At 42.7% G+C, this 22,360-nt stretch overlaps 1 protein-coding gene across 7 annotated transcripts in view; it reads right to left on the reverse strand.

Annotated features, from left to right (window-relative positions):
• Positions 1 to 22,360, reverse strand: part of MMS19 (MMS19 homolog, cytosolic iron-sulfur assembly component) — a 40,161-nt gene that overhangs the window by 12,283 nt on the left and 5,518 nt on the right. For 3 of the 7 annotated variants that reach the window (XM_025397935.1, XM_025397933.1, XM_025397932.1), the window contains exons 2-9: positions 12,627 to 12,675; positions 9,541 to 9,641; positions 7,988 to 8,073; positions 7,539 to 7,613; positions 7,034 to 7,103; positions 6,521 to 6,649; positions 6,369 to 6,430; positions 513 to 599 (exon numbers count right to left, since the gene is read on the reverse strand). In XM_025397935.1, coding sequence (XP_025253720.1) covers positions 513 to 599; positions 6,369 to 6,430; positions 6,521 to 6,649; positions 7,034 to 7,103; positions 7,539 to 7,613; positions 7,988 to 8,073; positions 9,541 to 9,641; positions 12,627 to 12,675 — 659 coding nt within the window. Of the gene's footprint in view, positions 1 to 512; positions 600 to 6,368; positions 6,431 to 6,520; positions 6,650 to 7,033; positions 7,104 to 7,538; positions 7,614 to 7,987; positions 8,074 to 9,493; positions 9,642 to 12,626; positions 12,676 to 22,360 lie in introns of all 7 variants that reach the window. The other 4 variants (XM_025397934.1, XM_025397937.1, XM_025397938.1 and 1 more) reach the window with 4 other exon arrangements.

Here is a 22,360-nt window from a genome sequence, read left to right on the forward strand (position 1 = left end):
AGAAGCAGGTACTACATCAAGGAGCTATACTGAAGTCAGGAGCTATGAATGTGAGCTAACTTCCTGCCAAGCAGTGGCCAGAGCCCCACTACCTCAAAAACAGGCAAGCTGACAAAGTTACAGGATTTTAAAAGACAGCACCATATAGGGATTGGGTTTATTTATTTATTTATTTATTTATTTATTTATTTATTTATTTTGTGTAGGAGGGGACGGGGTCTCCCTATGTTGCCCAGGCTGGACTTGAACTCCTGGGTTTAAGTGATCCTTTCCACTCAGACTCTCCTGAGTAGCTGGGACTATAGGTGTGTGCCACTGAATCCAGCTCTGGATTATTAAGAGATGCTAAAGTTTTCTATATCGAAGGTTTGAAGATACCTGCCACATAAGACACTTGTAGGGTGTCATGCCCTAAAATGTATACCAGATCTTTTTTTCTCCATGCTTTTACTGCTCTTTCTTCAGAACCTTCTATGGGCAGAGGCTATACACCCTAATTTGGCTAGACCCACCTCAGCGAATCGTGGTGTAGAAGCCAGCACAGCGCGAAGACTCAGGATGAGGTCTTCTCTCTGGATACCATGGGGGTCATTAGGTGGCTGGAAAAGGGAGAAGGGCTGTGGGTTTGTGTAACATTTCAGACCACCCTTGAACCCAGGCTTGAACCTGGTAACCCTGCAGAACAGGGTGATACTCATACCCAATCAGGGAAGACAGTAAGATAATGACGCCTCAGCAAGAAGACATGCTTGACCTTTTATGTATTCCTTGGGAACTTTTGTCTTTAGGCATTTTTAAAGATCTGATTACACATTTTCTATCATTTCACCACTAAGAGATAAGCATGCTTAACTTTCTCGTGTATTGCTTTCTTCTCTGATATATATTGTTACTATGTGCTAGTATATACTGTTTCTGTATACTTAAAGATAATGTTGTACATGCAGTTTTTAATTTTTTTCACTTAACATATTAAGAACATTTTTATGGTATTATTCTTTCATAGCATTAGTTTTAGTGGCTATGATTTCATTTTGTGGTTGTACCAGTTTATCTAAATAATTCCTTGTTGATGGACATTTCCATTTTCTTCACCCTTATAAAAAGCTGTAAATCTGAAAACAGAAAGCCTTGATGGTTTCTGTACCAAGACGACAGATTGAAAACATAAATCAGGTTTTCCTTTTCCTCTTCGCAAACTCCACCAAAAACACAGTAAAAGAAGGGATTTACTTTTTTTTTTTTGGAGATGGAGTCTTACTCCGTCACCCATGCTGGACTGCAGTGGCTCAATCTTGGCTCACTGCAACCTCCACCTCCTAGGTTCAAGTGATTCTCATGTCTCAGCCTCCCAAGTAGCTGGGGTTACAGGTGCGCCAACACACCCGGCTAATTTTTGTATTTTTTGTAGATATAGGGTTTCACCATGTTGGCCAGGCTGGTGTGGAACTCCTGACCTCAAATGATCCACCTGCCTCAGCCTCCCAAAGTGCTGGGATTACAGGCGTAAGCCATCGAGCCTGGCCTGGTTTTTGTTTTCATGACTGTACTTTGATAGAAAAGATAAAACTGTGGAATTATCTTATAAAGTAACAAAAAGACAGAGGTACAAAATAGAAAACAAAAGGTCAGAAAATCAGAGGTCCAACAAAAGATTAATGAGAGTTCCAAAATGAAGGAACAGAGAAAAGAGAGGGGAAGAAATCATCAATTAAAGAATTCAAGAGAAATTTACAGGACTAATGGACATGAGTTACTACTGACAGGGCCTACTACTAAGTGCCCAACACAGTGCATGAAATAGACCAATACCAAGGCACATCACTGTGAAGTTTCAATATATTGGGGAGAACCAAACTTACCAGTTTCTAGAGAGGAAGAAAAAAATGGTAAATACGAAGTTTATGAAACAGAAGAAATTCAGACTTCTCCACAGCAAATGAAAACTAGATAACTAGACTTATTTATTTATTTATTTGAGATGGAGTTTTGCTCTTGTTACCCAAGCTGGAGTGCAATGGCACGATTTTGGCTCACTGCAACCTCTGCCTCCAGGATTCAAGCGATTCTCCTGCCTTAGCCTCCCGAGTAGCTGGGATTAACAGGCACATGCCACCACGCCCGGCTAATTTTTTTGTATTTTTACTAGAAATGGGGTTTCACCATGTTAGCCAGCAGCTGGTCTTGAACTCCTGACCTCAGGTGATCCGCCTGCCTTGGCCTTCCAAAGTGTTGAGATTATAAGCGTGAGCCACCACGCCCAGCCAATAACTAGATTTAAATGTAGCAATGCCTTCAAAATCTTAGGAGAAAATAATTTCTTTTTTTTTGGTTACTGAGTCTGGCTCTGTCTTCCAGGCTGGAGTGTAGAGGCATGATCTTGGCTCAATGTAACCTCTGCCTCCCCAGCCCAAGCCGTCCTCCCAGTTCTGCCTCCCAAGTAGCAGGGGCTACAGGCTCAACCACCACGCTGTTCATTTTTGTATTTCTTATAGACAGGGTTTTGCCATGGTGCCCAGGCTTGTTGTGAACTCCTGAACTCAAGCAATCCACCTGCCTCAGCCTCCTAAAGTACTGGGATTACAAGCGTCAGTTACTGTACCTGGCCTTTTTCTCAGGTGCAATCATAGTGCACTATAGCTTCAAACTCCTGGCCTCAAGTGATTGTTCTGCCTCAGCCTCACAAGTAGCTGGGACTACAGACATGTGCAACTGCATCCAGCTAGAATTCTTTTTTTTTTTCTTTTTTTTGAGATGGAGTTTTACTCTTGTTGCCCAGGCTGGAGTGCAATGGTGCAATCTCAGCTCACTGTAACCTCCACCTCCCAGGTTCAAGCAATTCTCCTGCCTCAGCCTCCCAAGTATCTGGGATTACAGGCGCCTGCCACCGCGCCTGGCTAATTTTTGTATTTCTAGTAGAGACGGGATTTCACCATGTTGGTCAGGCTGGTCTCGAACTCCTGACCTCAAGTGATCCTCCCACCTCAGCCTCCTAAAGTGCTTGGATTACAGGTGTGAGCCACTGCACCTGGCCTAGAATTTCTATTCCTGAATTACATACCCATAATGTCAAAAATGAGAGAAAAGATTGAAGACATTTTAGGCTTACAAATCTAAAAAATCCTCACTTCTTCCTACATTCTCACCGGAAAATACTAAAGGAAGTACACCACCAAACTGAGGGGGTAAACCACAAAATGAGGAATATGTGAACTCAGGAAATAGGAGATCTGATCCAAGAAAAATGATAAGGGAATCTAGGATGACGGTGAAAGAAGATCCAATATCTACTCTGCATTAGGAGTAAAAATCAACCTGTTGACATTGTTTGGCTAAGAATGGTTTTAACATTTTTAATGTTTGAAACAAACCAAAAGAATATCTTGTGACAAGTGAAAATTATATGAAATTCAAAGTTTAGTGTTGATAATAAAAGTTTTATTGGGATACAGCTACTGTAGCTGTTCTTGTCTCTAAGGCTGTTTTTGTGCAGTAACAGCAGAGTTGAGGAGACCATATGACCCACAAAGCTATTGTCTGGCCTTTTATAGAAAACGTTGGCCAGGCATGGTGGCTTATGCCTGTAATCCCAACACTTTGGGAAGTCAAGGCAGGTGGAAGCCCAGGAATTCAAGACCAGCCTGGGCAACAAGGCAAAATCCTGTCTCTATAGAAAAATACGACAATTAGTCGGGAGTAGTGTCGTGTGCCTATAGTTCCAGCTACTCAGGAGGCAGGGGTGGGAGCATCACCAGAGTACCAGAGTCCAGGGAGGTGGAGGCTGCAGTGAGCCGTGATGGTGCCACTACACTCCAGCCTGCCTCAAAAAAAAAAGAAAAAAAAAAAAAGAAAAAAGAAAGAAAAAGTTTGTCAGCCTCTTCTTAGAGTGAGCATATAAGCATAGTGAAGAAACTGAACCTTAAACTGATCAGATCCACTATGATGGCACACGATCGATACTGAGTTGTGGCTCGGCGTGGTGGCTCACGCATATAATTCCGGCACCCTGGGAGGCTGAGGCAGGTAGATCAGTTGAGGTGAGGAGTTCGAGACCAACCTGGACAACATGGCAAAACCCCATCTCTACTAAAAATATATAAAAAAAAAATTAGTCGGGCATGGTGGCACGTACTGTAATCCCAGCTATTCAGGTGGTTGAGGCACAAGAATCACCTAAACCCAGGAGGCAGGGGTTGCAGTGAGCAAGGATTGTGCTACTGCACTCCGGCTTGGGCAACAGAGTGAGACCCTGTCTCAAACACGAAACAAAACAGAACCAACAACAATAAAAACCCTGATTTGTAAGACAAAGAATATCTGTAACTCAAATAGTTACACTAAAGCCAGGTGCCTCTGTTTTAATTAATATCTTGATAAGAGCTTTCTGCTTCTGACAGACTGCAGTGCAGAACAACATACAAAAACTGCTTGAATGAGAGAAACTTTCCTAATATTATCTGTAAGTTTATTTTGCCTAGATTATCTCTGTGAAAATAAACAGCTGTGAACAGTGATTGTTTCCAATGGGAAAATGGACAGTGGCAGTAAAGGGGTATGAAAGGAGTTTAATTATCTACCCTTTAAATGTTGAATCATGCTCATTGTATAACCTTTCAAAAAATTGGATGACATACTGTTCCTCTCCCCAAATTATAAATGCATATATTCTTTGACCTAGCAATTTCTTTTAGGAATTTATTCTATCATTATACCCATATGTATGAAAGTTGTAGCATTGCTCATAACAGCAAAAGATTAGCAACAATCCACAGAGGACTAGTGAAATAAATTCGTTATTTCTGGTCAAAGGAATATTATGGAGCCATAAAGAATGAAATAACTAACTTATATACTGACATGGAACACTCTCCAAGACATACTGTTCAGTGAAAAAAGCAAAGTATAGAAGTGTGTGTGTGTGTGTGTGTGTACATGCCTGCATGTGCACACACTATGATTTTAGGGGGGTGGTGTTAAGGCATTTGCTTATATATAGATGAAAAAGCTCTGTAAAGATACAAACATAACTGATAACTTGGTTGATTATGAAGAAAAAAAGATGGTAGGGAGATTTCTCACCCTTTTGAACTTTGGATCATGTGAATGAATTATATTTTCAAAACCAACACAAAACACAAAATAAAACAAAGTAAAGGCTGGGCATGGTGGCCCACACCTGTAATCCCAGCACTTTGGGAGGCTGACGCAGGTGGATCACGAAGTCAGGGGTTCAAGACCAGCCTGGTCAAGATGGTGAAACCCCATTTCTACTAAAAATACAAAAAAAAATTAGCCGGTTGTGGTGGCGGGCACCTATAATCCCAGCTACTTGGGAGGCTGAGGCAGAGAACTGCTTGAACCCGGGAGGCAGAGGTTGCAGTGAGTTGAGATCGCATCACTGCACTCCAGCCTGGGCAACAGAGCAAGACTCTGTCTCAAAAAAGCAAAAACCAAACCAAACAAAAACAAAAAACCACACAAACCAAAGTGAAAATAGAAGAATGTGGTGGCTGAACCAGGATCTTTCAAGAGTTCAAGAGTATAGAGTTAGAATAAGAATTCTGATTATGAAAGAGATGAAAAGACTCATTTCAGGAGAGAGGTGGTCCCCAGTAACATAATGTCAACTGAAATAAGCTGGTAAGAAATTCCCTACAGCAAAGATGGTGGTGTCACTATAAAGGCAGTGAGAGTCAATATGCTGTTTGGCATGCTGCAACAGAATGCCTTTTATTTCTTTCAAACCACTAATGCTTGCAGCACACACACCCACATGGTGATGAAACTCTGAGTATTTGGCAGTAGAAGTGAACTCAACTGCAGAGTAGGAGGAAGGCCCAAGAGGGTCAGAGCAAATACCTTGTGTACACTGTGCACAACTGTGCCTTCTTTGTTTTGTCACTTTGTTTCTATAGCCTGAGATGCCCTATCCAACTCCAGAATCATATCTTATGCATCTCCCACAAACCAGCTGAAATCCTATCTTAATTGCGAAGTCAGTTCCTGCCTACTCTGGCTTACACTGAACTCTTGTCTTCTCTGAACAGCTATAGCACTACTCATTTTCCTACCTAATCTACTGTTACTTAAATGTTTCAGCCTTCAAGGGCAGGGACAGTGTTTTGCAATCCTGTAGCCTTTAGCACTAAATACAGTGTTAAGGAGCTTAAGAATTCGCCCAAATACACGCTGCTTTGAATCATTCCTCATATGTCAAACGCTTTTCCACTTCCTAGTTTATTAAAATATAAAATAATGAGGGCAGGGATGTCTTTTTTGGTAACCTGTACCCTCAGTGCCCAGAACAGGGCTTGGCACATAGCAGATACTCAACAAATACATGATCAATCAACGAAGGTGCTACTTACAGGGGTAAAATCGATAGGGAAATAACAGGATGTCACTTCAAACAACTCCTCCACAAAGGGTCCTGTGGCAACAGAGAAAGAATGAGGTTGGCTTATCAGCTTCATTCATCTGATAAAGCTCCAACCAGCTAATCACGGCTACCACGATGTACCCAGGCTATAGTCCCTGGAGATGAGGTCATGGACGATGCGGAAGGCCACCAGAAGATTACGGGGATCCTTTTCCCCATCCATCACCTGGATGAAGCCAAAGGTGAAGTCAGCTCCTAGGCTCTTTAGCTCTGGGAAGGAGAGAATAAGGTTACTATATTGTCCCACAGCACAGAAAGTGTGGGCTTTCTCCTGGCCTGTGTTCTCCCTCTGCTATCACTGCTTCCCTTTTCCTTTCAGGGCTGACCCTTTTTCCATTCCAAGAAAGTACTCAGTGAAGAGATGTGCAACAATATACACATTGCTGTGGAGGTAAGAATTTAAAACACTGGCTCAAACAACCTCTACCCTTCCTTTACTTCACTGGGGAGGGAGCGGATCCCCCCTTTCCCTTTATCATTCTCTCTCAGGATACCAGCTCTTCTATATAACCCCAGGTAAAATAAGTCCTACTAATAGGGGAAAAAGTAGGATGTGCTTGCTTTTGACATTTCCCAGAAGGCTCTGCCTCTTACCTTCTTCCCGGGTTCGCATAAAATTGGTGATGATATTGTAGACTGTGTGTCGGTCCACCTGTGGCAGGGACTTGGGGGTGGGGGAGAAAGAAGTGAAGAAAGTGCTCAAAGAATACCTCAGCTGACACAGCTAGTTCCTGCTTCATAATCTCTAAGTGAACAGTGCTCTTTATACCAGCATAAGATCAATCTAAGAGAAACTACAGAGAAAGGGTACGCTATTGACTCAGCAGCACAGCAGTGGTGCCAATAATCCAAACCTGCCTGATGGATGGATGCCTTACTTTCTGTAGGTATAAGAGGACACGGGTCAGATCTAATGGCATGCACCCCTCTCCTTGTCCAGTAGCAAAGAAGAGCATATAAACATGCTGAAGAAGAGCATGTAAACATTCATAAGATCCCAAAGAATTCAGAATTTAGAAGGCAATAATTTTTTTTATTGAATCCCAGTTGTTAAGGGGTGGAGACAGAGGAAAATGCCAACATGACTGTTATCCCTCACCTGTACATGTACTTCCTGGAAGATGGCTTTAAGCACAGAAACAGCCAGCCCTGGGGGCAGGGCCACACACAGGCTCTGGGGGAAAGGAGAAGGTATGTGAACACTGAGGGAATTGCAGCATGGACTCCAAAACACAACCCTAAAACAGGCCTAATTAGCTACTGTAAGAATCACAGCATCCTGGTTGAGGCAGAAGTACTAATAGTGAGAATCTTTCTCAAGCTGATGAGTTCTATGCAGCTCTTTCCAGCGGGCTCTGGTTTCCAGTCCCCCAAAGTACACTTTTACTCACTAGAGGGAAAAGGGAAGTAGAGCTGGTAACACTAATTTAGTCCCACATTTGGGCACCTGCTCCTCAGCATGTGAACCATCATACCCAAAGCGCAAGGAGAGAACTAGACAAGGGCTCCCTTGAACAAAGTTACATAATGAAATGAAGGAGAACTCACAAGTGCCTTCAAACCCTGCAGGACAGATGGGATCACAAGATGATGGTCCTTCAGCCGGTTCTCATAGAACAGTATCAGGTGTACCACTGTACAAACCAGATTCAGTCATTAATGGACATAGGCATGAGAACGGCGCAATAGCTTTGCTCCTTTCCCAAGTCTGTAACAGCTGTTTCTGTTTGGGTTCCACCACAAATTTTCTCTTTTACCAAGAGACATGTCCTATGCTATACACCTAAACAGGCTGTAGGTTGCGCATGTGGTGCTTGCCTCTAGGGAGGCTGAGGTGGGAGGATCATTTAAGCCCAGGTGTTTAAGGCCAGCCTGAGCAACACAGTGAGACTCTGTCTCTAAAAAACAAACAAAAGGAATTCCCTCTCTCGGCTTTGGAGCCCTCCCTCCCTCTGCCTCTATACAGGGGAGCTTCTTCCTTCTCCCTTCCTTCTTGCCTATTAAACTCTCTGCTACTTAAAACCACTTCACGTGTATCGGTGTCGTTTTATCTAAACCAGCATGAGGACCAAGAACCCTGATGTTCCTCCACTCACTGGAGCCGTATCATTTTGGTATGTTGGCTGGAAAAGGAAATTGATTCATCAGACTGAAGCAATCAAACTCCAAATGGTACTGTAAACTGAACCACACATCCACACGCCATTCTTCTGAGGACTCTCAGATCGACTCCAGGAGGAGCCCTTGCTGCTGTTCCCCATTTGACACCCCTTTCCAGTAGGAAGTAGCCAGAAGGAGTCATCGCCCCAAACCCCCTAACAGCAGTTAGTGTGGCATCTCTACAGGGGGGAATGTTGTAGGAGTTATTAAGAAATTATTTTAGGCAGACAGACAGGAAAAACGGGTCTTTGGGAAGTTTTTGTTTTTAAAAGCATCTCCAGAAAAGTTTCTTGTAAAGCCCTGGCTCTTAGTGTCAAGCTGTGACCTTTGATATGCAAATGAAATCCATTAGAAACTGGGTCCACCCACATATGGCAATTCCCGTGGCCTTCCTGCTTCCTATAGTTTGCCTACCCCTGCTATACAAGATAAGTAAGATGTTGGCCTTCTTCCCCTTCAGGACCTCAAAGCATGCTGATATTTCATTACTTTTCCTCTTTACCTATGAAATACTGCTCTGTTCATTTTACAGAGTGGGAAAATACACTGAAAAAACAGTCTAAGGCTACATTTGAAATCCATGTGTCTTTCTTTTTTTTGAGACAGAGTCCCGCTCTGCCATCCAGGCTGGAGTTCAGTGGTGTGATCTCCGCTCACTGCAACTTCCACGTCCTGTGTTCAAGCGATTTCTGCCTCAGCCTCCCAAGTAGCTGCAGGCGCCCGCCACCAAGCCTGGCTAACGTTTTGTATTGAAATCCATGTGTCTTTTGTCTCAATTCTAATCATCTCTGCGACATATACCAGTGAGAAATGAAGACCTTGCATTAGTAGTTCATAGATACTTTAAGCCCTCCCTCCCTGCCAGTAAAGTTGGCTTGAATAGACACGGGAGACCTGGGCTCAGCAATCCAGGAAGACATTCCTACTAGTGACACCAGTACCTTCCTTCTCCAGGAGCAAGGTGTGACAGTGGAGTAGCACCTGTGACAAAAGTTGGATTCCTCGAGCCCGAGTTCGGGGTTCTGGATTCTCTAGAGAGGACCTGGGGGAAAACAGGATAGAGAGGGCCTGCAATTACCCAGTTCAAATGTTTCAAGAAATATTTTACATTCGCCACACTCACCCCCTGGGCATGGAAGCAGAGCCAAGCCCTGTTAAGAGTAAAAACAGCCCAGGAAGGTGTTCCTGAGGTAACGGCATTACAGATACCAGTAAGGACAGAAGGCTTAAGAGCGATCCTCAGACTGATGTGGCATCATTTAGAGGCACACATGACACCAAGAGCCAACAGAAGTTTCTGCCTCCAGGCACCCCCAGCTTGGCACCTAACGAGCACTGTGCTTATTCTTTATCCCCAGTGGTATGATTGTGACATTCCTCTGAACTACAGCTTAGCAGGTACCCACAGGATTTGAGAGATAATTGGCAGCTGCAGCTTCCACCAAAACAAGGAGAATATGTGTATTTTTGTAAATTAATGCTAAGGAAAAAAACAATGCTCAGAATCACCACCAAGTTCCTAGGATAAAAGAAAACATGAAAAACCAAAACTTTATAACTGGAAGGTTACAAAGTAAGATGGCCAGAATATAGCTCTAACTAGGTAGGATTACTGATACAGGAGAAGCTGGACTGAAGCAACAAGGAAGTAACTTATGCTCAATATTGCTCTATGGAGATTATACTGAAACATACTAGAAATAATCTAAGCAGGAACAAGCAGAAAGTGGAAGAGTTCTGGCCATGACAGTTGTATTGAACCTCAAGAGTAAGAGTATATATTAACTAAGGGGACAAAAATAAGGTCACTCTTAACAGGATCCCCAGGATAAAAACCTGTAGAAAGGTTTCTACTCAGGAAGTAGAAAACTGTGCATTCAGGTTGGGTGTGGTGGCTCACACCTGTAATCCCAGAATTTTGGGAGACAGATGAGAGGATCACTTGAGCCCGGCAGTCGCAACCAGCATGGGCAACACAGTGAGACCCTGTCTCTACAAAAAATACAAAAACTTAGCTGGGCATGGTGGCACAAGCCTGTAGTCCCAGCTACTTGGGAGGCTGAGGTGGGTGGATGGCTTGGGCCCAGGAGGTTTAGGCTGCAGTGGGCCATGATCGCTCCACTGCACTCTAGCCTGATTAACAGAGTGTGACCCTCTCAAAGAAAACTATGCATTTGGAGCATTTAAAAATGGAACAAGGCACACAAATGCTCATAGCAGCATTATTACGAATAGCAAAAAAGTGGAAACAATCCACATGTCCATCCACTGATAAATGATTAAATAAGATGCATAGCCATACACCAGGAATATTATTCAGCAAGAAAAGAAATGCAGAACTGATATGTGCTGCAACATGGATGAACCTTGAAAATATGCTAAGTGAAAGAGGCCAGCAACAAAGGTCACATGTGTGATTCCATTTATATGAAATTTCCAGAGTAGGCAAATCCATAGAAGACAGAAAGTAGATTAGTGATTGCTGGGGGTTGGTTAGAAGAGCGAAGGGGAAATGACTGCTAATGGGCATGGGTTTCTTTCTGGAGTAATGAAAATGTCCTCAAACCGACTGTGCTGAGAATTGCACAAATCTGTAAATACACTTTTAAAAGCCACAGAAGTGCACATTTTAAAATGGTGAACTTTATGATATGTGAATTATACATCAATAAGGCTGTATGTATATATGTATGTGTATATATATATTTTTTTCTTTTTTTTTTTTGAGACAGAGTCTCGCTCTGTCACCCAGGCTGGAGTGCAGTGGCGCGATCTCGGCTCACTGCAAGCTCCACCTCCCGGATTCACATCATTCTCCTGCCTCAGCCTCCTGAGTAGCTGGGACTACAGGCGCCCGCCACCATGCCCAGCTAATTTTTTGTATTTTTAGTAGAGAAGGGGTTTCACTGTGTTAGCCAGGATGGTCTTGATCTCTTGACCTCGTGATCTGCCCACCTCGTCCTCCGAAAGTGCTGGGATTACACGCATGAGCCGCCGCGCCCGGCCTATATATATTTTTTGATGGGGGTCTCACTCTGTCACCTGGGTTGGAATGCAGTGGCGTGACCTGTTTACCACAACCTCCACCTCCCAGACTCCAGTGACCCTCCCACCTCAGCCTTCCGGGTAGCTGGGACCATAGGTGCATGCCACCACGCCTAGCTAATTGTTTTGTATTTTTGGCAGACACAGGGTTTCACCATGTTGCCCAGGTTGGTCTTGAACTCTAGAGCTCAGGCAATCCATCTTCTTTGGCCTCTCAAAATGCTGGGATTACAGGTATGAGCCACCACACCCAGCCAATGCTGTATTTTTTTTTTTTTAATGGACCAAAGCCACCACAATGTGAGTAGAAAGGCCAAATAGTCTGTTACATGGGAGAAATGTGTAACAGTGACTTCGTTTTTTAATTTCCCCCAATTTTCTAGTTTTCTGTTTTAGAAGACATGCTGTCACAATTAACAACTCTTACTAGTAAGACTTGTCAATTTAAATGTTCTATACTACACTACATACTACAAGCACATACTTCCTCTAAGTGCTTAGAATCCCAAGCTATAACACTGCTTTATCAGCTGTTTCCCAAAGCCTTTTCTCCTAGTGGGGATCTGCAGCAGGGTCAGCCTCCTGGGAACTCCCCAGGCAGGGCCCACAGCTTGTTCTGAGTCAGGTCTAGGCAGGCTAGCATCCCATGGGGGTAGGTGGGTCTAAAGATGCACAAAGGAATCAACAACAGCTGATGGCCTTCAACCACGTACCTCACCCCAAAGCTGTGGCCTGTGCCAGGAGTTGATGTGGCCTACAGGCTATGTGTTCCCAAATACTAAAGAAGCCTCAGCCAGATGGCATGAAACTTTTCAGGAGAAACAATTCAAACACATAGTCTTAGACTGAGGTACTAATATGGAAGGGGGCTGCTGGGCTACAGGACAAATTCAGGCTCCAGGAAAGCAATGATGAGCAAAAGTAACTTTTCAGAATACACAGTCAGGACTGGAGAAGAACATTCTATAGCAGAGGCTCTTACCCAAGGGCTTCCACAACTTGTAACACTGTATAGTTGCCAGATTTCACATCTGCAGGAAATAAAATAAATATGAAAAATTAAAAAAAAAAAACCCTACCAAAGTGTTGAGTAACACTAATTATAATGTTTCCTGCCTGCCCTAGGCTTTGTACCTGGGGGTCCACTATTCTTGCCAAGAACCCTCCAAGATAAGAAGCAGCATTACTGTAACACTTCAAATATGCAGCTTTGTATAAAAAATGAAAAGAAAATAAACGTATCATTTGTGAATGACATGAGCGTGTATCTTGAAAATCCAAGATAAATTTAAAAAATTACAAACAAAATAATTTGTTAAATTAGTTGGATAGAAAATATTACGAAATTTAAAATCTTCATATATATACATATACACAATAGCCTGTAAAATGATACAAGGAAAAAGACCTGGTTTATAATAGCGAAAAAAGAAAAAGGAAAAAAATACCTGGATATAAACTTTTATCCTCATTTTTAAAAATCATAGTAAAATACACTGCATAAAAACTTTTTTTTTGGCCAGGCGCGGTGGCTCATGTCTGTAATCCCAGCACTTTGGGAGGTGAGGCGGGCGGATCATGAGGTCAGGAGATCGAAACCATCCTGGCTAACATGATGAAACCCTGTCTCTGTTAAAAATACAAGAAATTAGCCTGGCCTGGTGGCATGTGCCTGTGGTCCCAGCTACTCAGAAGGCTGAGGCAGGAGAATCGCTTGAACCCTGGAGTGTGGTGGTGTAATCAGTCTCTGAGGCTCAGGTGATCCTCCCACCGCAGCCTCCCCAGTAGCTGGGACCAAACGCATGTGCCACTACCCCTGGCTAAGTATTTTGTATTTCTTTGTAGAGATGGGTTTCGCCATGTTGCTGGTCTTGAACTCGTGGGCTCAAATGATCCTCCCATCTCAGTCTCCCAAAGTGCTGGGATTACAGATGTGAGCCACTGCGCCCAACTTAGATATAAACTTAACAAAAAAATGTGAAAATCTGAATGATGAAAACTTTTATTTATTTTTGAGATGGAGTTTGCTTTTGTCACCCAGGCTAGAGTGCAATGGTGCGATCTCGGTTCATTGCAACCTCCAACTTCTGGGTTCAAGCAATTCTTGTGCCTCAGCCTCCCAAGTAGCTAGGATTTGCAGGCATGCGCCACCACACCCAGCTAATTTTGAGATGGAGTCTCACTCTGTCCCCCAGGCTGGAGTGCAGTGGCGCGATCTCGGCTCACTGCAACCTCTGTGGCCCAGGTTCAAGCGATTCTCCTGCCTCAGCCTCTCGAGTACCTGGGGTTACAGGAGCCTGCCACTGCACCGGGCTAATTTTTTGTATTTTTAGTAGAGACAGGGTTTCACCGTGTTAACCAGGATGGTCTCAATCTCCTGACCTTGTGATCCACCCGCCTCAGCCTCCCAAAGTGCTGGGATTACAGGCATAAGCCACCATGCCTGGCCCCAATTTCTGTATTTTTTAGTAGAGATGGGGTTGTGTCATGTTGGCCAGGCTGGTCTCGAACTCCTGACCTCATGATCCGCCTGTCTCAGCCTCCCGAAGTGCTGGGATTACAGGCATGAGCCACTGTGCCTGGCCCTAATTTTTGTATTTTTAGTAGAGATAGGGCTTTACCATGTTGGCCAGGCTGGTCTTGAACTCCTGACCTCAGGTGATCCACCTGCCTCTGCCTCCCAAAGTGCTGGGATTACAGGCATAAGCCACTGCACCCGGATGATGAAAACTTTAAAGCACTAGTGAGGTATCACTTCACATCTGCTAGGATGGCTATTATCAAAAAGACAAGAGGTAACAAGTGCTGGTAAAGACTGAGAGAAAAGGGAACCTTTGTACACTGTTGGTAGAAATGTAAATTAGTACAGCCATTATGGAAAACAGCATGGAAGTTCCTTAAAAAAATTAAAAACAGAACTACTGTATGATCCAACAATCCCACTACTAGGTACATATCCAAAGGAAATGAAATCAGTATCTGTAGAGATGTCTGTACTCCCATATTAACTGCAGCATTATTCACATTAGCCAAGATCTGGTAACAACCTAAGTGTCAACAGATAAATCAATAAAGAAAACATGACATGTGTGTACACATATACAACAGAACACTATTCAGCTATAAGAAAGAAAGAAATCTTGCCACTTTTTTTTTTTTTTTTTGAGACAGTCTCTGTCACCCAGACTGGAGTGCAGTGGTGTGATCTCAGCTCACTGCAACCTCCACTTCCCGGTTTCAAGCAATTCTCCTGTCTCAGCCTCCCAAGTAGCCAGGATTACGGACACATGCCACCATGCCCGGCTAATTTTTGTATTTTTTAGTAGAGATGGGGTTTCGCCATGTTGGCCAGGCTGGTCTCGAACTTGTGACCTCAGGTGATCCGCCCACCTCAACCTCCGAAAGTGCTGGGATTACAGGCATGAGCCACTGTGTCAGGCCAAAATTCTGCCACTTGGGACAATACAAATGAACATGGATGAACATCTTGCTAAGTGAAATAAGCCAGACAGAGAAAGACAAATACAGTATCCTATGATCTCACTTATATGCAAAATCTAAAAAAAGTTTAATTCACTAAAGCAGAGAGTAGAATGGTGGCTGCAAAGTACAGAAGAAAACGGGGAGAAATTGGTTAAAGGGTTTTTTTAAACAAGCCCTAATGAGGATCTGAAAAGGAAACTTTATAGAAAGGCATCTCGTATCTTTGAAAGACTCAAGATAACAAATCTCCCAAATCAATCTATAATTTTAAGATAATCACCATAAAAACACTAATAGAATACTTTTGGAAACTAGATAAGCTTATCCTGAAATTAAAGTGCTCTCTCTCTCTCTATATATATATATATACACACACATACACATATATACACACATATATAATTAGACAAGCAAGTTGTGAAAAAGAGTAATAGAAAAGCAGGGAGAAGGTAGCCCTTCCAGATATTAAGAGATTATTATAGGGTCACATTTGTAAAGTGTATACATTTAACTACAAAAAAGAAAAATAAAAAGTATACACTTTTGAATATACTTGTAATTTTCCACAATAAAAGTAAAAAACAAAAACAACCAGTGTAGTTTCAATTCATATTCAAAGAAATCAATGGTACAAAAATAGAATGGAAAGTCCAGAGACACAAATACATATGAGAATATGATTTTTAAAATCCTATTTGAGTTAATGGGAAAAATAAAGACTATTCGATAAACAGTGTTAGAATGACTGGGTAAACATTTGGAAAACAAACAAAAACAAACATTGGTTTTAAATCTTTCACCAAAATACCTTTTTTAAATATGAGAAAATTTCTAAGAACAAGATAAAATTCAGAAGCCATAAAAGATTGGTTTTAAAAAGTCAGATTTTCTACAAGGCAAAAATAATTATCATAGGACAAACTGGGAAAAAAAAAATCGCAAGTCTTATAACAAAAGGCCAGTTTACCAATATATAAAGAGTTCCTACAAATCAATGCAGAAAAGGCCAACAATTTAAAATGGGCAAAAACAGGCAGGGCACAATGGCTCGTGCCTGTAATTCCAACACTTTGGGAGGCCAAGGCGGGTGGACTGCTTGAGGCCAGGAGTTTGTGACCAGCCTAGCCAACATGGCGAAACCCCATCTCTACTAAATACACAAAAATTAGCGGGGTGTGGTGGTGCATGCCTGTAAATTCCAGCTACTTGGGAGGTTGAGAGGCAAGAATCACTTGATCCCGGGAGGCAGAGGTTACAGTGAGCCGAGATCGTGCCACTGCACTCTAGCCTGGGTGACCGAGTGAAAATCTGTCTTAAAAATAAATAAATAGATAAAATTAAAAAAATAAAATGGGCAAAAACAAAAAAATGAATAGCCATTCCACATAAAAGGAACTATAAGTATGTATGAAAAGGTGCTCAACAATATTCACAATAAAAGGTGTAAATTAAACTACACAGAAACCTTTTAAGAAAATCTAACAGACTGGCAAAGACAAAAAAACTTAGCAATATATTATGTTTGGTCATGGTATTCAGAAATAGACATTCTTAAACATTGTAGGTAGGATTATAAATTGGTGCAACCCTATATTGAGGGCAGTATAATATAACACCTTTAGAATTCCAGGTGCATATAGGCTTTAACCCAGGAAAGCCAGAAATTTATCCTCTAGCTATCTAGTCATCTTTTGGTATATACATGGGAAACTGGTTCCAGGACCTCCTGAGAATACTAAAATCTGTGGATGCTCAAGACCCTTACATAAAATGGTAGAGTATTTGCATACAAACTATGCACACTCTCCTGTATACTTTAAATCATCTCTAGATTACTCAATACAATCTAAGTGCTATGCAAAGAGTTGTTACGCTGTATTGTTTAGGGAATAATGACAAGAAAAAAATCTATACATGTTCAGTACAGTTGCAATTTTTTCTCCCAAATACTTTTGATCTGCAGTTGGTTGAATCAAGGATGCAGAACACCCAGATACAGAGGGCTAACTGTACTGTAAAAGTGCAAAATAATGCACATACAACGTTATTCAATACAGCATTATTCGTAATAGTAAATGACTGCAAACAACACATGCCCATCAATAAGAAACCAGTTAAATGAATTATAGTACATCCATACAATGGAATTCTCTTGTAGCTACTCTTATTTATTTTTTAATCTCTTTTATTTTTATTTTTTGAGACAGCATCTTGCTCTGTCACCCAGGCTGGATTGTATTTTTAGTAGAGATGGGGTTTCGCCATGTTGCCTATGGCTGGTCTCGAACTCCTGAGCTCAAGTGATCTGCCTGCCTTGGCCTCCCAAAGTGCTGAGATTACAGGCGTGAACCAACGCACCTGGCCTGTTGCTACTTTTAAAAAGACAAATGAAGAAAGACTGAAGCTATATATATACTGATAATGAGTCAAGATCTAAAAGCAGAACAGTGTGTATAGTGTATATAATATGTGCGTAGCATTGTTTTTAAATGGGGGATATTTTTATTTGCATTTATTTACATCTCTGCATATAAAAGGAACTAATAACATTTGTTGCCTTCAGGGAGGGAAAATGCATAGTTAAGGGTTGAGAGGTAGACTATTGTTTTAAAAGAAATGTTTCATTTTTGAATAATTTTACATTTATAGCAAAGTTTCAATGACAGTATGGAATTCCTGTATAGCCGTCACTCGGTTTCTCTTAATGTTAACATCTTACATGGCACACATTTGTGAAACTATGTACAAATGTCAAAACTAAGAGATTAGGTTAGCACTGATACACACTATTAACCAAACTCTAGGCTTTATTCAGATTTCACTAGTTACTCCACTAATGCCGAATTTCTGTTCCAGGATCCAATTAAGAATACCAAATTGCATTAGTCATCTTGAATTCTTAGTCTCTCCTGGTCTGCGAAAGTTTCTTAGTCTTTCCTTGTTTTTCATGACCTTGATGGTTTTAAAGAAGTACTTTATAGAAGATTCCCCAGTTTGCGTTTGTTTGGTGTTTCCCTCATGTTTAGACTGGGGTTATGGGTTTTAAAGAAGAATATCACAGAGGTGAAGTACCCTTCTCATCATATCATATCATATCAGGGATATAAGACAGTAACATGGCTTCGCCATCACTGGCAATGTTAATGTCGATCACTTGGTTAAGGTACGTCTGCCAAGTCTCTGCACTATACAGTTACTATTTTTCTCTTTCTGGTACTCTTTTATTTGTAAGGTATTCATTAAGTCCAGCTCATATTCAATGGGGAGGGGAAGATTAAACTCTACCTGCTGGAGGGAGGAGTATCTACCTGTATCATTTAGATTTTTTTTTTTTGAGGCAGGGTCTAGCTCTGTACAGTAGTACAATCATGGCTCACTGCAGCCTTGACCTCCTGGGCCCAAGTGATCCTCCCACCTCAGCCTCCCGAGTAGCTGGGACTACAGGCATGTACCACACCACCGTGCCCGCCTAATTTTTGTATTTTTTTTGCAGAGACAGGGTTTTGCCATGTCGCCCAGGCTGGTCTCAAATTCCTGGGCTCAAGCAATCCACCCGCCTTGACCTCTCAAAGTGCTGGGATTACAGATGTGAGCCACTGCACCTGGCCTTTAAATGCAATTTTAGCAGCACAATAGTAACTCACATAGATTGAATAGAAGCATCTTAGAATGTATTTTCAAGGGAGAAACAGGGTAAAAGGCTAACAATCTTCATAAGGCTTTGGTTCACATTGAACACTTATAGCTAAATAAAGTGTGACAACCAGAGAATTACTTCCAGAGCCTGTTCTAGGTTCCTAATCCACCTACCTCTAAATGCAGAACCTTAACTAGTCAGTTTGTGCCAACACTGGAAAAAGTGAAAGAGAACTTTTAAGAAATCCTAAACTTCCAGTTCTCCTAAAGTCTGTGGTCTCACAGCAACAGTTATGAGCTGAGTTGGACAGAGACTTACTCTAGCACTACAGTAAGAAGTCGTCCAGTAAGATTGAGGAAAATGAGAGCTCTAGTTAGGACTTATAGCTCGTGACTGGCACCAATTTAGACATCAGGCACTCTTAGCCCACTCGTGCCAGGATGTGGAAGGCCCAGCTGCTGCCCCAGCTACTGAGAAAGAGCCAAGGGAAAAAATGAGCAGACTGTAAGGGTGGGGGAAGGGGTAGCAGCCAGACTAACAGGCCAAACAAACCAAGTTGGGTTCTACACCCAATTCCTTAATGGCAACACTTACATAAACTGAAACACCTATTTCTGGGTTAGAATCATAAAAGGGCATTGCAACATTTGGGAAGGTAGAAAAGGGTACTTTCTTGGAACCCCCTGGCTGTATACAGTACAGAAAACTCTGCTGAAACAACCCATCTAAAAACTAATTTCAAAAATGGGCACAGAAGGAGTTAGCAATTGTACAGATGAAGCCATAGGGGACTAACAACTGTTAATAGCAAAGGATATCAATGAACTGAATCATTTTTCTTCAGCATACCATCAAAACCCTCCATGGATGCCAGACTAGGGTCTATCTTTGGATCCAAAGCTCTAAGACAAGAAGTGCCAAATAAGGCCCATTCAGTACCTTCTATTTTTTCTTTTTTTTTTTTTTTTGAGACGGAGTCTGGCTCTGTCGCCCAGGCTGGAGTGCAGTGGCCGGATCTCAGCTCACTGCAAGCTCCGCCTCCCAGGTTCACACCATTCTCCAGCCTCAGCCTCCCGAGTAGCTGGGACTACAGGCGCCCGCCACCTCGCCCGGCCAGTTTTTTTTTTTTTTTTGTATTTCTTAACAGAGATGGGGTTTCACCGTGTTAGCCAGGATGGTCTCGATCTCCTGACCTCGTGATCCGCCCGTCTCGGCCTCCCAAAGTGCTGGGATTACAGGCTTGAGCCACCGCGCCCGGCCTATTTTTTCATTTTTTAAAAAAATTGAGGTAAAGGCCAGGTGCGGTGGCTCACGCCTATAATCCCAGCACTCTGGGAGGCCGAGGTGGGCAGATCATGAGGTCAGGAGATCGAGACCATCCTGGCTAACACGGTGAAACCCCATATCTACTAAAAATACGAAAACATTAGTTGGGCGTGGTGGCGGGCGCCTGTGGTCCCAGCTACTCGCGAGGCTGAGGCAGGAGAATGAACCCGAGGCAGGAGGATGAGCTGAGATCGCACCACTGCACTCCAGCCTGGGTGACACGGCGAGACTCTGTCTCAAGGAAAAAAAAAAAAATGAGGTAAAATTTACACACACTGAATTGCACAGATATTAAGTGTACAGTTTTATATGTTTTTTTGTGTTTTTTTTGAGACAATGTCTTGCACTGTCGCCCAGGCTGAAGTGCAGTGGCGCCATCTCAGCTCACTGCAAGCTCTGCCTCCCGGGTTCATGCCATTCTCCTGCCTTAGCCTCCCGAGTAGCCAGGACTACAGGCGCCCGCCACCACGCCCGGCTAATTTTTTGTATTTTTTAGTAGAGACGGGGTTTCACCGTATTAGCCAGGATGGTCTTGATCTCCTGACCTTGTGATCCGCCCGCCTCGACCTCCCAGAGTGCTGGGATTACAGAGGTGAGCCACCGCTTCCAGCCGTTTATAAGTTTTAATAAAAGTATACACCCAAATAACCAAGGTCCCAATCAAGATACAGAACATTTCCATCATCAGAGAAAGTTCCATTATGCCCTATATAAGTTAGTTTCTACTTTCATAGGTTGCCTCAAGTTTTATAATTGAAAAATGCTGGCCAGGCACAGTGACTCAAGCCTGTAATCCCAGCACTTTGGGAGGCCGAGGCGGGCATATCACCAGGTCAGGAGTTCGAGACCAGTCTGGCCAATATGGTGAAACCCCGTCTCTATTAAAAATACAAAAATTAGCTGGGCGTAGTGGCTTCAGCCTGCAGTCCCAGCTACTCAGGAGACTGAGGCAGAAGAATTGCTTGAACCTGAGAGGCAGGGGTTGCAGTGAGCCAAAATCACACCACTGCACTCCAGCCTGGGCAACAGAGTGAAATGCCGTCTCAAAAAAAAAAAAAAAAAAGAAAAAGGAGAAAAATGCTTCTTCGGAATTCTGCATACATTAATATGAAAATGGCTGCTTTATAATTACAAATAGCCATTTGCATGTGATTCCTTGAATCCCAGTATGTGGGTGAACTCTCCTGGCAAAGCCCTTTAGTCTTCATATCTTTCACAAAATTCTTGAATCAATGCAGCACAAACATAAAAGTGAGTATAAGGCCGGGTATGATGGCTCACGCCTGTAATCCTAGCACTTTGGGAGGCCGAGGTGGGCGGATCACCTCAGGTCAGGTTCAAGACTAGCCTGGCCAACGTGGCGAAACCCTGTCTCTACTAATACAAAAACTAGCCAGGCATGGTGGTGCATGCCTGTAATCCCAGCTACTCTGAAGGTTGAGGCAGGAGAATCACTTGAACTTGGGAGGCATAGGTTGCAATGAGCTGAGATCACGCCATTGCACTCCAGCCTGGGTTACAGAGCGAAACTCTGCCTCAAAAAAAAAAAAAAAAAAAGTGAGTATAAAAGTAGAAAAAAATTAGAGAAAAATGAGATAATAAAGCTATTACAAGACAGTAAAGAAGAGTAAGGAAAATGGTGGCCAGGTGCGGTGGCTCACACCTGTAATCCCTGCACTTTGAGAGGCCAAGGCAGGTGGATTACTTGAGGTTAAGAGTTTGGAGACCAGCCTGGCCAACATGATGAAACCCTGTCTCTACTAAAAAAAAAAAAAAAGAAAAATTAGCTGGCCATGGTGGCATGGGCCTGTAATCCTAGCTGCTTGGGAGGCTGAGGCAGGATGAGGCAGGAGAGTCATTTGAATCCGGGAGGTGAAGGTTGCAGTGAGCTGAGATCACGCCACTGCACTCCAGCCTGGGCAACAGAGCAAGACTCCGTCTTCAAAAAAAAAAAAAAAGCCATGTTTGTTTTCAGTCAACATTTACTGAATATTATAAATAGGGTACCATGTTAGGGCTTAAGATAGAAATATGGGCAGCGAGTTTTGGGGAAGTTCACAGTCTGTTGGAGCAGAACGACAAACCATTCATTCATTCATTCATTCATTCATTTTTGAGACAGTCTCGCTCTGTCGCCCAGGCTGGAGTACAGTGATGCCATCTTTGGCTCAATGCAACTTCTGCCTCCAGGGTTCAAGTGATCCTCCCACCTCAGCCTCCCAAGTGGCTGTGACTGCAGGCACACCACCATGCTGATTTTTAAAGATTTC

This window comes from Theropithecus gelada, chromosome 9, assembly GCF_003255815.1.
Source record: "Theropithecus gelada isolate Dixy chromosome 9, Tgel_1.0, whole genome shotgun sequence".
NCBI classification, from domain to species: domain Eukaryota; kingdom Metazoa; phylum Chordata; class Mammalia; order Primates; family Cercopithecidae; genus Theropithecus; species Theropithecus gelada.